This window comes from Delphinus delphis, chromosome 1, assembly GCF_949987515.2.
Source record: "Delphinus delphis chromosome 1, mDelDel1.2, whole genome shotgun sequence".
In the NCBI taxonomy this organism is placed as follows: domain Eukaryota; kingdom Metazoa; phylum Chordata; class Mammalia; order Artiodactyla; family Delphinidae; genus Delphinus; species Delphinus delphis.
The window spans coordinates 67,069,953-67,087,730 of NC_082683.1; the positions used below are offsets into that span (position 1 = coordinate 67,069,953).

Below are 17,778 nucleotides of genomic sequence, written 5' to 3' on the forward strand. Positions count from 1 at the left end.
AGCAGTCCAGACTCAGCCTGATCTCACCAGCAGCTCCGTACAGAGGATTGCACAGAGATGGCCCAGGGGATAGGGGGCTGCTTCCAGGCAGCACCCGTCAGCCAAGAGCAGTCCTCCAGGAAAGGGTCTGGGGGTGAGCTGTTCGCAGCCAATACTCTCAGCACCTGGGGAAGGGTTTACCAACCTGGTATATATATTTGTCTCTCTCAGGACCTTCTTCAAGTAAAAACATCCTCAGGCTATTGATGTGGCCCAGTGTCTGTCCTTAGCAGGTGCTCAATTAATAGCTAATGGGTGGGTAAATTAATGGATAGATGCTACAGGAAAGACACCGAAAACCAGATAATAAAAAATAGATAATAACAATAACTAGCATTTATAAAACATTTGCCATGTGCAGACACTATGCATGGATGATTTTTGTGAGGTAGGAACTGTTATTACCCCCCTTTTATACCTGCAGAAACTGAGATGATGTGTTTTCCAGAGTCACATAGCTGGTGTGATATCAGAGCTCACACTCTTAACCTCTTCATTGTACCAAATGCTCAGAAATGAGGAAGGTGGAATAGAGTAAAACCAATGTTGAAAACCACTGACCCCGGGTCATTTATAGCTTCACAGAGTGGCTTCGTTTTCCTTGTAAAAGATGGAACTACCAGCTACACCTCCCTCCTTCTAAAAGGCCAGGCATATCAACTCCAAGGTGGTGCTTGAATAAAATAAGAAATTCTAGAATCCTTGGAACATGCAGAGTGGTTGAAATATCTAGAAGATTCCCAGTCTTTTTGTCTCTGCTATGTGATAGATTAACCACTGAATAAGCACATATATAATTATACTTTCTAAATTGGTTGTTTATGTTTAGGCCTGGCTGCAGTTAAAAATATACCATAAATACTATTAGACGGCATGAGATTAAAATGGATGTTAATTATTTTTCAGTATTCCTCCAAGGAGCAAGTTTCCAGACTTAAACTCTCATGAATCTTATGGAGGAAATCCTCAAACACATTTGGGGCCGTTCTAATGAGTGGCTTTGCTCTTCTTCAGGGTAATTACTAGTTTGCTCTGTGCCGTTTATAAGCTAAGCCACTTAAAGTTTAAGCCACATCCCTCTGTAATTCACCTGACATGTTGAAAAACTTAAAATAACACATTTTAAATGAATACTAATATTATCTTAAAGTGAGACAAGTATCTGGCTACTTACAAATCTTTAAAAATTATGTATCTGGGGCTTCCCTGGTGGCGCAGTAGTTGAGAGTCATCCTGCCGATGCAGGGGACACGGGTTCGTGCCCCGGTGCGGGAAGATCCCACATGCCGCGGAGCGGCTGGACCCGTGAGCCATGGCCGCTGAGCCTGCGCGTCCGGAGCCTGTGCTCCACAACGGGAGAGGCCACAACAGTGAGAGGCACGCGTACCGCAAAAAAAAAAAAAAAAAAAAAAAATGTATCTGAATTTTAAATAGAGAACTCGTATTGCCTTCTCTTCAGTGTGTGCTCAGGGGATTATGTTTAACCCCCTCGGTTGTCGTCCAGCTGGGTTCATTGCGACCAGGGAAACGCAGAACCTGAATCTGCACATTCATAATCATGATTCTCTCTCTCCTGACAAGACCGCTAAGTAGGTCATGATTTTATGCCAAAAGGAAATGGCCTTTTAGTGGCCAAAGGACTGTTTTTTATACTCCGTGGAAACCTGTTTTGGTGCTAGTATTAACGTCATTGCTGTAGTTTCTCATTCCAAATCTATCACTTTGCCCTCAATCTTCCATTTTTGCCTTTCCTACCAGGAAATAGTGATGGGACTTCTTTTTAAATATTTTAAAATTCAGGAAATCATTTTATATTAGTTATTCCCAGCTTTTGGGGTAAACACAGAAATGTAGCCTAGTTCTTAGGGCATGATTTTTATGATACCTTATACTTCTTTTTGAGACAGAACTGTTGAGATCACAATTCATTTATTTATTCATTTATTCACTTACAGAACGTTTGGTCCAAAAAAAGATTGTGGAAAAGTGAAAGTGAGGCACAGATTGGGGTGATTTGTTGCTATTGTGGCTTTTATTTCCTTTAGCAATGTTATAATGATATTTATAAAATAAATGTAAGCCAGGGAGATTTTTATTGATTTTTAAAAATTTTTATAGGTGCATCGTTGATTTACAACCAGGGAGATTTTTAAAAAGCAGAAGCAATGATGAGATCTAAGAAGTTGTCAGAAAGAGATGTAAATCATTTTGGACTTAAAAGAATTTATCCCATTTTAAGCGCTTCCAGGAAATGTGATTCTACATAGACAACCATTTGCTACTCCCTAGTATAGTAATAGGTAACGCTTTTTGAGATTTACTATGTGCCAAGCTCTACAGTAATAATGGATTATCTTACTTAACCCTTTTAGCAGTCCACAACCCTGTGATGTAGGCACTATGGCTATCACCTTTCTTTGGATGAGGAAAGAGGCTTAGAGAATCACAGTCACACAACTAGTAATGGTAGGACTAGGATTTGAATCCAGGTCATCTAGCTTAAGAGTCTTTCTCTACACCTCATCATTTCCCTTGAGGGTTACCTGTGGTCAAAGCAAAACAATGAATTATTATTGACATTATTGAGAAACCTAATTCTCCAACCAGATAAAGAATTGAGTAGATCTGGCTGCATGTTTTCTGATTCCTAAATTGTTGTCAGATAAAGAAGAATATCTTTATTAGATCTGGGGCAGCCACAAACCCAGACAAGAATATTTATGGGTCCTAAATATTTGGGACTCAAATGCCTTCATCTCCTCTGACACTTTTTCTAATCCTCAAATCCCATCTATCCACACATCCTTCTTAATCCCCCTTTCCTCTCTGAGACCAATTAATCCTCCTTTCTCCTATGATCTCCCATGTACATTTCTCTATAGCTCTGTGACTGCCTTTATTCTATACTAATGTTAGGGTTCAAGTGAATGTCCCCTCACTGGACTATGAATTGTTCAAGGGCAAGAGTATTATTTTACCGAGCACTGAACCTCCAATGCATGGCATATAGTAGGTGCACAAGATGTGTTTTTAATGAATAAATTAATAAAAGTTTCCACACACTCAATAGTGTCATTTTCTCACTTACCTTTAATGGAGAGGACATTCATAACAGGCAAAAACACAGTCTTCTTTATTCTACTATGTGATACTAGAGTAAAACATCTTTGCATACCATACCCACAGCACATGTTAGGTACTCAAATATTTATTGAGTAAATGAAAACCATCTATGAGAACCTTCCAATAGCTTGCAAGAGGTCTTGCAGGATGTGATAAATTTCCTGAATATCCTACAAAGTCACTTCATCATTTTGTAAAAGCTGATATATTTGCCTTTGCTTTTGTGTAATCAAAGCTGCCTTATTCTATGAGCCTGAAGGTTGCATTTGAAATTGACATTAGTTTTGGTTTTCTCAGGCTCAGCTTTTTGTCCTGAGGCTCTTAACAGATTCTCATTGGCTTTTGGTCTCCCATGTGTACCATGTGGAATGCTGTCTATAAAATTTTGGAGAAGTCTGTTGCTTTGCAAATACTATGCACCTTTTATACCTTAGGTAAGCTTACCACTTCCCAGCCCCTTTAGGAGGAAGTTCACCATGTCCACGATGGCAGAGATAAATCATAAAGAGAAGCAGACTTGGCTGGAGACAGCACAGAGAGAGGCTAATCACTTTTCAGAGGCTATGCTCATTTCATCTTTGAGGGAAGTCACACCTTCGTAGAACAGAATCTCTCATTGCTGATATCTATGGGAGGCTAGACAGTATTTCTTCTAGGGTCTCAAGTGTATCTGAAAATGAAAAAGAGGAATAATTAAACAAAAATTAGCCTCAAACAAACAAAAGTGATGGAGAAGGTGAAACAGGACACACATGGACAAATTTCCATGGGATGAGATAGAGGCATATTCTGCCTCTCTATCCCCTTTTTCACTCATCTTCATCCTCTCTAGCCACCCACCTCAGCTACTGCCTGAAAGATCTATCAATACCATACTTACCCAGCAGAATCAACCCAGGGCTACACATGATCTGAATTTGCTGAGTGCAAGATTGCTTGAGTGATATGTGGCCAATGGAATTTCTAGATGACCCACTTCACAATTCAACAAATAAAATATAGATATTGTTTATGGATGACAAGTAATCTCTTTTTCTACATGTTGCTTCTAGTCAAAGGTCTAATGACTTTAGCAGAGGAATGTGAAGAGTAACCATCGTTTTAGTTGAGTCAGCAAAAACCACATAAAGTCAGCATCAGAAGAATTTATAGGGCTTTTTTATCCATTTGCACATTAATTCCTCTCCTCTGTCCATGGACCTAAATATAAATCCTATTATTATAAATCTGATTTCCATTCTCATAATTTTATTTTGCTTGCTTGCTTCATTTCTATTTTTCCTAAAACTTGGAACAAAATAGCTGAATTATCCAAAGGGCCCAATGGCTATTAAATTGTTAAATAATCATCCATTCTTTTTCTTAAATTACTTTTTACCATCAAGCCATAGCCATCTTGTTAATAAGTTAATTACTCTGAAACAAAGACCAGATTGATTTTTTGGGAACTTGGTACTAACCACATTTTCACAAAGTACTAAACCTGGGGTTAGTGCATAGAGGAAAAAGTGAGGATGGTTGTTTAAATGGCTCTGAAATTGGAAATGACCTTAAAACTAAAAATACAGGGGAAAAAGACGTATACACACTACCATGTATAAAATTGATAGCTAGTGGGAACCTGCTGTATAGCGCAGGGAGCTCAGCTCAGTGCTCTGTGGTGACCTAGATGGGTGGGATGGGGGGTGGGTGGGAGGGAGGTCCCAGAGGGAGGGGAGGGGATATATGTATACATACAGCTGGTTCACTTCGTTGCACAGCAGAAACTAACACAACATTGTAAAGCAACTACACTCCAATTAAAAAAAAAAAAGAAATGAATGTGGGATAACTAACTGCATAGGATTTATTCTTCACAGAGCAAAGTAGCTTAGTTCTTTTTTTTTTTTTTTTTAGTAGCTTAGTTCTTACAAGTACACGTGTAGTATGGTAAGACAGAAGTAAGACACACCTGAGCTCATACCCAAACCCTGTTCTTCACCAGTTTGACCTTAAATAAGTATTACCTTTCTGAGCTAACTATTTCCTTGGGAGAGTGACACCTCGGGTTGTTCTGGGTGTTATTGAGATGTTTACAAAGTGCTTCACCTATTCCCTGGCAGATAGAAAGTGCTTAATAAATGGTAACTATTGTTATGCCCGTGAACTCATCTGTCACCTTCCTGTGGACACAGCCCAGCACACAGTTAGTACATGCACATGCCCAGGGATTTCTGGTAGAGGAAGCAGCTACCAGATCAAAAACCCCAAGAAAACCGTCAAATAACTTCAGGAAGCAAGAAGGTGCATCACCACCCAATCCCTTCTCAGAAGGTGAATCCCAAAATTTTAAGGCAAAGTCACCTTCATTTTCTTCAAAGAAACTGTGGCTTTCATACCTTTATTCCTTGTCACTGAAAGAAATGCCCTTCCTTTCCTTTCTTCACTTCACTTAGTCTCACTTGTGCAGACTTTGACTCACAGATCAGCTTCTCCAGGAAACCTTCTCTGACCCTCCCCTAACCCCACACTGCCCACCTGCACAGTCCCAACCCCCAGGACACCCCATGTACACCCCATCAAGGCCCTTCTTGCACGGAACTGTTATTAATGATTTACTTATCAGTTTCTCAACATAGACCTTAAACTCCATGAGGGCAAAGGCACTGCCATATTTGACTGAATTCAATTAAATTATTTCCCCAAAGTCATACTTATAATACTTCTTGTCCATGTATCCAACAAGGGGAAACATTAGCATGATTCTTCTAAGAGCTATTTTATTATCCAGAACAATTGCTGGCTACTCAAATAAAATCTGTTTTCATCAGTGTTAAAGAAATTTTGCCATCCTAAAGAAATTTGTATAGAGAGACAACCTCTCAGTACTGGTAACATAGAAAGTGTGTACTAACTAAAAAGGAATTTGATTTAAAATCCTAAGTCTTTTTCTGCTTGTAAGCAACATGTTTCATCCTAAGGTCCCGTGTTGACATTGCAAGATACATTTCCCTTTGCTTTTCGTTTTCTGAGCTGATCTCTTTGATTCCACTTGATCTCCACTAAATCTCCCATGTAATTATGAACTGGCCACATTTGGCTAGGGTTGTTAAAGTCCACACCGCTGGTGAGATATTTTTAAAAATAAAAGAATGAAGCATCTCAACTGGGGGAAAAAAAAGGAAAGGAAAAAATTGGTAAAAGAAAGAAGGAGGCTGATCTTCCCAAGGCCTAAATTAGTCCCTAGTCACACATCTGGCGCTTTGGCAGCAGGTGGTTTTTTCAGGCTTCCAGGGTACCACTTAGGGCTCTACAGAGGAGAAACTTGAGCACTAGAGAGAATGGAGCCTGTAATTATGAAAGGTACCAAATGTCACAGGAGGCTGAAATTTGACTTCTGAGGCTCTTAACTAGTTTTAGTTTGCACGATTTCTTGGCAGAGGTTTAAATCTTTATGCCACCACCTTGTAGTTTTATAAAGTCTCAAATTGCTGGAATGCTGGGACGAGAGGGAAAAAAGAGAAAATAGGAAGGGAAAGGGTATTTTAATTAATTGAATTTTCTGGTTAACTGAGTCTGACAAGTATTTGTTGTCTAACTGCTGGGCTCAGCACCCTGCTAGGTGAAGTAGAGAAAATATAGGAACCACGTGATGTGATTCTTGTCTACAGTGAGTATATCTTGCCTATTTTCCTCCATTTTCTTCCTGTAACCTTTCTTTATCAAATCTTTTCAAAGTATTTTAATCCTTGTCTGCGCCTTAATAATTACAGAAAAGCTTACATGATTTAATCCTCTTTTCATGTATTTTCAGTACCCAGCGCATACCTAGGATAAAGTAGTTGCTTGATAAATCTTTACTGAGTTGAATTGCATCTTGTCGATCCATCCTGACCCTAAGACATATTCTAAAACTTTTCTTACCTGACAAAATCCACTGTATCAACCTATTTGCTGGGCTGCAGATCTATTTCTTTAATTAACTTCCGAGTGAGAAACAATGCATCATTTAGTAGTATCATCTTAAAAATATATTAAATCCGTTCACGTGTACTAAAATAGGGTTTTTTTTTCAGCTACACCTCCATTAGACTAATTACAGTTTCGATCTCTGGTTGGGGAACTAAGATTCTGCAAGCCACGCGGTACGGCCAAAAACAAAATGAGTTCCCTGGCCTAGTGGTTAGGTTTCTGTGGTTTCACTGACAAGAGCCCGGGTTCAATCCCCGGTCAGGGAACTGAGGCCACAAGCCTCAAGGCAAGGCCAAAAAGAATAAAAAGGATATCTATGCCCTTTATATATATGCTTTCTGTGGCAACTTAATTTTACTTCACTTTTTTTTCCAGCTTGAGATATAATTGACACATTACATTGTATAAGTTTCAGATATACAATGAGATGATTTGATACACATATATGTTGTGAAATGATTCCCATGATAAGGTTGTTAACACACCCATCACCTCACATGATTACAGTGTGTGTGTGTGTGTATGTGTGTGTATGTGTGTGTGTGGTGAGAACATTTAAGATCTACTCTCTTAGCAACTTTCTAGTATATGATACAGTATTGTTAACTATAGTCACCATGTTGAATATTGGATCCACAGAATTTATTCATCTTATAATGGAAATGTGTACCCTTTGACTGACATCTCCCCATTTCCTCCACCCCTTAGGCCCTGGCAACCACCATTCTACTCTCTTGTTTCTGGAGTTTGGCGTTTTTTTAAGATGCCACATGGAGCAACTTAACCTGAAAATTGTCCTCTCCTAGTGCCAACAGATCCATGAGCAGAATATTGAGCACTTGATATCGGTTCATTATCTGGACATTGCTCAGTTTGAGGCTGTCTGCGCTAGGGCTCTACTTTAGCCTGCAAAGTATTAAAAATCAACTACTGTAGCCACATACCATTCAGCTCAAAAATTGTTCCAGACCCAGTTTCCACCACCAACTTGGATTCTTTACGCTTTGACTCTTCCCAGCAACCGTCTGCAAGTCCTGAGACCTAGTCTCTCCCCTCTTATTGCAGGCGGTCTGGCTTTGGATCCCCCATCCCTTAATGAGACAACCCAGAGTAAGGAGCTCTGGGAAAGGAGTCTGGAATGTTGCCGCCCAGTCAGGGGCAGGGCTGAAGCCCTGGCTGGGATGTAAGGAGGAGCAGCTGAGCCAAGGCTGTGCCTCAGGTGCTGGGGGGATAGGGAACCCCTGGGGCAAAACCAGAGCAGCTTCCACAGGAAGTGCTAGACTGAAAATGGACCCAGACCAGAAATCTACTCTCCAACCCCAGAGAGGCTCTTAGAAGGAGGGCAGGCCTACTCTTTCTTTGATTACTGAGGAAGGATTGAGTGGTAATGAGAGGAGAAAAACAGAATCCATGCTAGATGACTTCAGTCCTCTTAACAAACTAAAGGACAGGGTTGTTTAAGTTGTAGAAGTCTACTGGGGAAGGTACAACTAGAGTCAACAGTAGACAAACAGGATGGAGGAGCAGTAGCCAGCTTCCCTGTGAAATTGATAACTTTAAGCTAAAGACCGCGCGAGAGAGCTCTATTTGGAGTTGGGACATCTTCCGCCTCTTGCGGTCAGCTTTGCCTGTCCTTGCTTCTTCTGATGCTCCTGGCCAGCCTGCAGAGAGGTTCTTCTGCCAACAGACACATCCATCTGGCAGGGTACACATATTATACAGAGAAATAAAATCACCTACTATCTCAAAATGGAAAACAAGATCAAGAATATTTGAGTATATTGCATCTGGACCTGGCTTTGCTTGGCTTCAGTCTGTCCTGAGAGTTCTCCTTTAGGGCTTTAATTCTGCTTTGTTCTGCAAGAGCCCAGCTAAGATCTGTGGCTGCCCCATGGAGCTGAGACCTGATCCTAACAGCCTTGGCCGTTCGATGTAGACAGATCTGGATTCAGATCCTGGTTCCACCACCTACATGATTTGGCTTTCCCAGACCGAATGTTGTCCCTACCCACCCCACCCCCAACCAAATCTACTTCGATGCTTCTCTTCAAATTTTGTGTTTAATTATGAAGCTTTAGAAAGACAGTTCTGCAGAATAATATAAACTGTGATTACTCCATCGTAACTACAGATTTCACTCCCGGGACCACAAGTTTTTTAATGATCACTATTTTAGTACAAACTCCAATTTTTGTTGGAGGAAAACAAAGTACTGTAAAGAGGACACCAACCAATCAGTTCTTTAGAAGGAAGTCTCAAGACATATAAAAGAAAAGATTTGAAGGGCCAGTGTTTTGCACGTTGAAGGGTCTCCAGTAGCAAATGATGAAAACCATCTGGTAGAGAGCATACTTAATTGAAATCCCTTGCAGGAAACCAGGGAGAAGTAAAATGTTGAAGAAGCTGGTATGATGCTCAGAGAAGGATACTTATGGGATATATAAAACTGAGACAATACTAATAACAGAGCCAATTTATTTCCTTTTCAAATGTTGAAGCAGAGAAAATACAGGAGACAGAGCTAAGTTTAATGAAAGTGGAATCCAGAAAGACTGAACTGTTATCCTCCCTTTCGAGTCCTTTTAGGATATTTTATACACCTAACATTCCCAGCTAGCAGAGCTAAGAATACAGAATGCCGTGTCTCTGTGGAGAAGATCTGGGCAGCCTCTTGCAGTCTGAAAATCAGAGCCAAAAGAAAACAAACAAGAGCTCATTTCTGCCATTAAAATTGCAAACCGTTGTGCTTCCCTGGTGGCGCAGTGGTTGAGAGTCCGCCTGCCAATGCAGGGGACGCGGGTTCGTGCCCCGGTCCGGGAGGATCCCACATGCCGCGGAGCGGCTGGGCCCGTGGGCCATGGCAGCTGGGCCTGTGCGTCCGGAGCCTGTGCTCCGCAACGGGAGAGGCCACAGCAGTGAGAGGCCCGCATAACTGCAAAAAAAAAAAAAGAAAAAATTGCAAACCGTCATTGTTGCTTTCTCCTCAGATGGTGCCTAATTCTGCTCAATCTACTATAATTTCCTTTCCTAATCTAGATATATTTTGTATGATTTTGAAAGCTGTTACAACATTTGTTATTCAACTTAAAACATGTTGTGAGTGAACTGGGGAATTTGGTACGCATCTCATTTTGAAATTTCCAATTGACCTCCCCAGCTCTCTTACATTAAATGACATAAAACAATCATGCAGACCGTGTCCTCTGCGAGTTCTTTCCCTCAGAATAAGAAAAGAGGTTTGTTAAGATTGCTAGATGTTAAATAACAATCACCAAAAAAGATAAAGGGCCCACCTAATCACAGAATTTCAGAGCTGGGAACAACCTCGGACATCATCTGGCCTAGTGGCATACAGTTACATCTGCCCCCAAAGCTTGTTTCTGACCCACGAGATCTATAGAAACTGTTATTTCTAGAACCTTCATCACCCTATACCTATGCTACCCCTGCAGTATTATCACTTCTACTATCCTCTGTATTTTGATATTTACAGCACGGGTTCTTGCAGGTCAAAATCAGAGAGAGAGAGAGAGAGAAAGAGAGAGAAGGAAGGAAGGAAGGAAGGGAGGGAGGGAGGGAGGGAGAAAGGAAAGAAAGGAGATCATTGCTACTTGAGTTTCAAAACACTATTTAGAAACCCAAAAACTGAGAATGCTTTGGTGTAGATGAGGGTCTCTCAACTTCAGCACTATTGACATTTTAGACTGGATAATTCTCCGTCGTGAGAGGGCTATCCTGTGTACTGTAAGGTAGTTAGCAGCGTCCCTAGACAATAGCCTCCCCACTTCCAGTTGTGACAACCAAAAATATCTACCAGGATTGCCAAATATTGGGGCAGGGGTGGGAGGGGTGGACACAATTATTCCTGGTTGAGAACCACAGATGTGTATGGTTTGTGCAAAAACAGATAGTAAGTAAAAAGTCTGATGATCGAAAAGCCACTTCTCCACTCACCATACACACAACCTCTCCAACACTGAATGTTACCAATTTGTAAAGGTCTTTGTCCGTTAAGTGGCAGTTGTCCTGATAGTACCCAATCAGAATGCTCTCCAAGGTCCGGATGCCACATAATTTGCCAAACGACTAGAGACAAGAGTCCCATGCTAGTCCTGGAGCTGTCAAAGTGGGATGTTACAGAAAATAAGAAAGACGAGGTTAAATTCTGTGGTCCTGATGCAAGAGTCAGTGAACTTCAACAACATCTCTATAATCCCAGAGTTGAGTTGGCTGTGTGGGTGTCATCTTCCTTCCTTGGGGCTCCTTGTTCGTAGTCCAATCACTTAAGAGTGGTCAGTTGAAGAATCTACCTAGGACATAGTAGATACTCAGCAAATATTTGTTGAATACTTTCATGAATGATGTTTTACTCTTTGCATTTTGCCTTTTGGATTGGACAATTAAGTACTTTAGTCTGCCAGAGCTAAACATATCCTTGTTCAAATCAGTTGGAGGATAGAATATCTCTTAGAAAATCTCAAAGTCAGTTGTATTCCTTATTACACAATCCCCAAGTTTAAAAAAAAATAAGTGTATGCATGTGTGTGTGTGTGTGTGTGTGTAGCATACACATGCCTTGTTCAAAGTACAGAAGCAATCAAAGGTCTATAGAACATACTCCCTCAGCCTTAAGGAGGAAAAAGAAGGACTGCAGTTATGCCAGGCTCTGTATTGGGGTTTTGAATACACCATCTCTTTGGTCCTCACAATAATCACATTGTATGGGGCTTCCCTGGTGGCGCAGTGGTTGAGAGTCCGCCTGCCGATGCAGGGGACACAGGTTCGTGCCCCAGTCCAGGAAGATCCCACAAGCCGCGGAGTGGCGGGGCCTGTGAGCCATGGCCACTGAGCCTGCGTGTCCGGAGCCTGTGCTCCACAACGGGAGAGGCCACAGCAGTGAGAGGCCCGCGTACCGCAAAATAATAATAATAATAATAATCGCATTGTATATATGCTAAGAACAGGGAAATAAGTTGTTCAAGATCAGACTGCTGCTACAGGGAAAGCAGAAATTCAAATCAAGCTCTGTTTGAGTTTTAAGCTGCCTAAACCAGTTTACAAGCTTCCCCTGACTCACTTGGCCCATGTGCCCTGGGCCTCGGTCACTTGTTGAATGGAGAGCTGTCCACCGATGCCCTGCCTTCCGGCGTGGCTGACGGACCCAGCCAGCCTCTTAAGGATGAAGGCTGGGCTTCATCGTCCCCAGCCTGGTGGGAGCCTGTGCAGAGATGGCTCCCAGGCTCAACCAGACCATACCTGCAGGGGGTTGGGCACCTTCCAGCACTTCTAGATCCAGATTTTTTGCCACTCCCTGGGGCATGGGATCTGGCTTCCCAGGGGCTGCCCCGGGGTCTAGGAAACACAACCAAGAGGTGGGGGGACTTAACTCTTCATAAGGAAAACTTGGACCAGTAGAAGCAGGAAACTGAAAAGACAGCATATAAATGCCTCTCCCTACCTCCCTCCTCAGACTGTTCTGAGATGTACTGGTTCCGTTTAGCCTTTCTGGAGACCAGCTGTGACTTTGTGAAGCTGGGGACAAGATCAGTAACATGCCACCTTACATTTGCTTTGCTTCCTTCTCTGTCTCACTTCCCTTTTTCTTTCAAACTTACTGCCCTGGGATTACATGCATACGCGCACCCCCAATAAAGTGTTAACCTATAAGTTTTGCCTTAGGTTCTGTTTTCTGGGGAACTATGGCTAAAACATAAGCTTATGCTTTTTTATTTATAAAATTATATGCTGCCACCCATCTTTCAAAAGCCCAAGAAAAAAATAAAAACAAACACCCTCTTAGTAGAACTTACCCGTTACTGATGATAGCTGACAGACATTTTGAAAGAAAAAAACCAGCCATGGTCTATGGGTGTGGGAAGCAGTGCATTAAGGTGGCACTAATCTTGCCTTGGTGGTCCCCTCGTATCTGCCCTAACCACCATCTGCTTTTCTCGCCCTTGCGTTTAGACAGAAGGGCTGTTAACACTCATTTGAGCAGCAGGGCTATATTTGTCTGACTATGATGATCACATGTAGCCTGATAGGATGGAAAGTGTCAGTCATCCTAAGTGCAAGTCCTACTTCTCCTGCTTGTCAGCTGTTTGACTTGAGAAAGTCATAATATCTGAGTAGGTATTTCCTCACCTGTAAAATAGAAACAAAACAATCTGCCTCACCTTTCCCGTGGGCTGATGTGACATAGTGAAAATACTTTAAAGCACCATATGATGAGCTTTAACTGTGTAAGGGGAGATTAGGTAATAACTTTCTAATTTGGGCTTCTAAATTCCTCTCACTAAAAATAATGAAGCACTTCAGTAGGAAAATATAAAGGAATAAATCACTTAAATCTTTTCAAATATCTTCAAGATAATAGTTAAGGCTAAAAACCAAGATGGGGGCTTCCCTGGTGACACAGTGGTTGAGAGTCCGCCCTGCCGATGCAGGAGACGCGAGTTCATGCCCCGGTCTGGGAGGATCCCACATGCCGTGGAGTGGCTGGGCCCGTGAGCCATGGCCGCTGAGCCTGCGTGTCTAGAGCCTGTGCTCCACAACGGGAGAGGCCACAACAGTAAGAGGCCTGCGTACCGAAAAAAAAAAAAACAAACCCAAGATGAAATAAAAGAGACTGTATTTTCCCTCCCATGAAACAAACAAAAATAAATAAACAGAAAATATATATTTAAAAAAAAAACAATTTTAAGACACTGGACATCAGACAATGAGGTGATTCCCTGAGAGAAAGGAAACAAATATGATGGGTCCTGTGATTGTCCCCAGCTTATTACTGGAGACTTTCCAGCTACAGTGCAGGGAGAAGGAAGCCTTGTGGAGATGGGTAGACTCCAAGAGTTGAGGAAATGGAGCTGAGAGTGCAAGAGACCCAAGGTGGCTGGACTGCAGAGGACAGAATACCAGAGATGCACAGAGAGAGAACTCTGGAGACCTGCAGAGGGTTCCCCTCCAGCATCCAGCAGAGTACTAATCAGGGCATGCATATGAGCAAACTGCCCAAGGCTGAGGGAAAAACCACCCAAAAGGATCAGCAGAAACAGTAGCTGGGGCTCACACCAGCCTGAGAAGAGTGCCTGTTTCCACAGCCAGACTGGAAAATCCCTTAATTCACAAGGAAACGTGTAGGGTACTTCAAAGTGTCTTGCCGCAACAGGGCGGAATAATTAACCCTAAACTAAACACTGCTCTGGTCCAGTCCAACAAATCTTAAACACAAGATCTGAAAGGATCAAGTTGTTTCCAAGTAACTAAACTGCATTCCAGAATGAAGCTCAAGAATATAGAAATACAAAAACACCTATCATCCAACATGGTCCAATTGTCAATGCCCGGCATCCAGTAAAAAACTACCAGGCATGCAAAGAAACAGGAAAATATGCCCCATAATAATGGGGGAAATCAGTGAAAACCAACTCAGTTGTAGGAATCAGTAGAGAAGGATATTAGAAGTTATAATTGTAGTTCATGTGTTTAAAACCTTAAATAGAGACATAGATATTTTTAAAGACTCAAATCAAACATCTATGGATAAAAACTACAATGTCCAAGATGAAACATACCCAGGATGGAATTAATAGTATATCCATACAATGGAATACTACTCAGCAATGAAAAGGAATAAACTTGATAAATCTCAAAATAATTGTGGAAAGTGAAAGAATCCAGACAAAAATATTTCATGTTGTACAATTCCTTTTACATGAAATTCTAGAAGATGCAAAGTAATCTCTAGTCACAGAAAACATATCAATGATTACCTGATGGGGGGGTGGGGCAGGAGGAAGGGATTCCCAAGGGGCACCAGGGAACTTTGGGGGGAGGTGATGGAGATGTTCACTATTTTGATTTTTATGATGGTTTCACAGGTGTATACAGATGTCAAAGCTTACCGTTTTGTACACTTTAAATATATGCAGTTTATTGTATATCAGTTATAACTCAGTAAGCCTATTTTAAAAAAACAAAGAGACAAAAGTGTATTTCTAAAAAGCACTGAGGGACTTCCCTGGTGGTCCAGTGGCTAAGACTCCACACACCCAGTGCAGGGGGCCCCAGTTCAATCCCTGGTCAAGGAACTAGATCTCACATGCTGCAACTAAAGACCCCGCACGCAGCAATGAAGATCCCACGTGCTGCAACTAAGACCCAGCACAGCCAAATAAATAAATATTTAAAAACCACTGAACAACTTGGGAAATAGGGGATTTATAAATGTAACCACATTTTTAATATTTAAAATTTTGTAAATTTTAGAGAATGGTAAAATATTTGAATCCATAATTTTTGTTACATCTAAACCGATAGTGTCTGTAGACTATACCTATAGGATAGCATCTATAGTATTTGTATAGTAGCTAAAATTTGGTTTGAGGGGTCTCTTTTTTCTTTTGTTAACAATAAATTAGAAAATCTATCCCCATGTTGTTTAGAAATATTTTTTCATGAAGGAGGCGGCGGCAGGGAAGATTTCAAAACAAAACTAAGGAGCCAGAAAAGCACAAGTTATGGGTTTTTCCAAAGCTTGTTTTAGAAATTAAGAAAATTCTACACAATTTTCTTAACCGTTAGTGACTGTACACTTACTCCCTAACACCCCTCTCTGTTTGATATGAGGTCCGGGCTTGAAAAACCCTCTAAATATCTGATTAAAGACTCAGTTCCTGTTGTCCTGCTTCATTAGAGATACAGTTGTGTGATGCATGTTCATTATATTTTGGAATGAATTAATTTATGTATCCTCATGTTCCCAACGTGTCTGTCCTGATTTCTCCCAGTTTGATGCCGACCGAGACGAGGATGAGGTGTTCTATGACATCAGCATGGCAGTTGACAGCAAGTTATTTCCAAACAAAGAGGCTGCAGCAGGTAAGTCACTGTGTCCTTTGGACTACAGTATACCCTGATCCCCTGCCAAGCGTCTAGGGCTTTGTAGTAAGGTTGGAGCTCAACAAACTGCCGTAAGGTCGTAAGCATGATGTTGTCCTCAGGTCTTTACAACTTCTGGCGTAAAAATAAAGGCACTGGGCTTCCCTGGTGGCGCAGTGGTTGGGAGTCCACCTGCCTGATGCAGGGGACGCAGGTTCGTGCCCCGGTCCGGGAGGATCCCACATGCCAAGGAGCGGCTGGGCCCGTGGGCCATGCCCGCTGGGCCTGCGTGTCCGGAGCCTGTGCTCCGCGACGGGAGGGGCCACAACAGTGAGAGGCCCGCATACCGCAAAAAAATAAAAAATAAAATAAAGGCACAAAACGACATAGAAAAGAGCCATACATCTGGCTCTTAACAGTTACTGCCTTTCTTCCAGTCATTGAAAGTGCAAATTAGCAGGCAGTCACAATGTAGCAAAGGACCTCTGTTACTATAATTTTATAATGATCTAACCCACAATTTGTGCAACAATAAAAGTTACAGTTTCTCCAGAACTCCCTAACTCATACCTGTCTCTCCTGTGCCACCTGGGAAATGCCTCCTCTTTGGTGTGATAGCTGCTCCCATCCCGACCCACAGCCCCTGTTGTGTCTCTGCCCCTTGTCTTCCTATGTCTAGAAGTTTGACGTTGGACAATCGTGCAGGGTAATCATACCCCTTTAAGTAGGCAGTACTCACATTTCTGTCCTTGACCCTTCTCTCACTCTCTTTTACTCTTTCTCTGGGTCAGCTCCTTGTCCGTCCTGGTTTCAACCATCAATTCTACGTGGATGACTCTCAAATCTTTCTCAGTCCTCACCTTTCTTCTCAGTTATGGCCTCAGTGAATAAAGACCAAAAGTTCTGGACTGTAAAGGAAAAGGCTAAACACCTAAAAGTTTGAAGCCGTATTTGAAGCTCACTGCAAGTAGGTTCGAAGAAAGACAGAGTTTTTTTAAAAGGCAGTAGTCTTTCTGGACAGACCCGCAGAGCACAGACAGCTGACGTAAACTCGCCTGCCTCATTTTCCAGTGATATTTACAGAAAGATGGCCTATTGCAGGGCAAGAGGGAGTGTTGTTGAGAAGCATGTAAGATCATGTAAACAGAAGTACCACTGCTCTGAAAACTGCTGACACCTGTGCTTTTATTTTAATGTTTCATTTAGAGCATTCATTTAGACCTCTAATAACAAATATCTATCGGCTAGATACCCTCAGTTTCCAAACAGTGGAGCAGAGGAGAAGATTTAAGCGGCCCCTTCTTTAGAACTCCCAGCACTTTATGGCTCTCAAGTAGTGTTGCTCCAAAGTAGCCTCGTCCTATAGTGATGTAGCTGGGCTGGCTTGTGTGCAATTCAGTAAACTGTGTCTTTGTCCTCTTCATGTCCCCTTGGTAGAGTGCACAGTGCCTGGCCCATAGCAGAGGCTTCCAGGAGACCACTCCTTCCTCTCTACAACTCCGAGCTTATGAACAGAGGGGTCTGTGCTCACAGCCTCAACTCCCCCTAGATCCCTTCCACTTCCAAGACCCCTGAAAACTGGGTTCTGCTCCAGCCTTAAAGTAAACTTGTTCTATCTGTAACAGCCCTGGTGAGCCTGCACCAGCAGGTGAAATCTCCCAGCTTGTAAATGTTGGTCAATTAAACTCAGTCAATTAAACAAGTCATGTCCGTGGCCTCTGCTCTGTGACACGGCAGCCCCCAGGTTTTCTCCCATGGCTCTTCCCTTCTCCTGAATCCTCTCTC

The 17,778-nt window shown here is 42.0% G+C and overlaps 1 protein-coding gene across 4 annotated transcripts in view; it reads left to right on the top strand.

The window, feature by feature from the left end:
* Positions 1–17,778, top strand: part of AK5 (adenylate kinase 5) — a 236,941-nt gene that overhangs the window by 100,280 nt on the left and 118,883 nt on the right. For all 4 annotated transcript variants that reach the window (XM_060023864.1, XM_060023872.1, XM_060023881.1 and 1 more), the window contains one exon: positions 15,903–15,993. In XM_060023864.1, the coding sequence (XP_059879847.1) occupies positions 15,903–15,993 (91 nt within the window). The remainder of the gene's footprint in view (positions 1–15,902; positions 15,994–17,778) is intronic.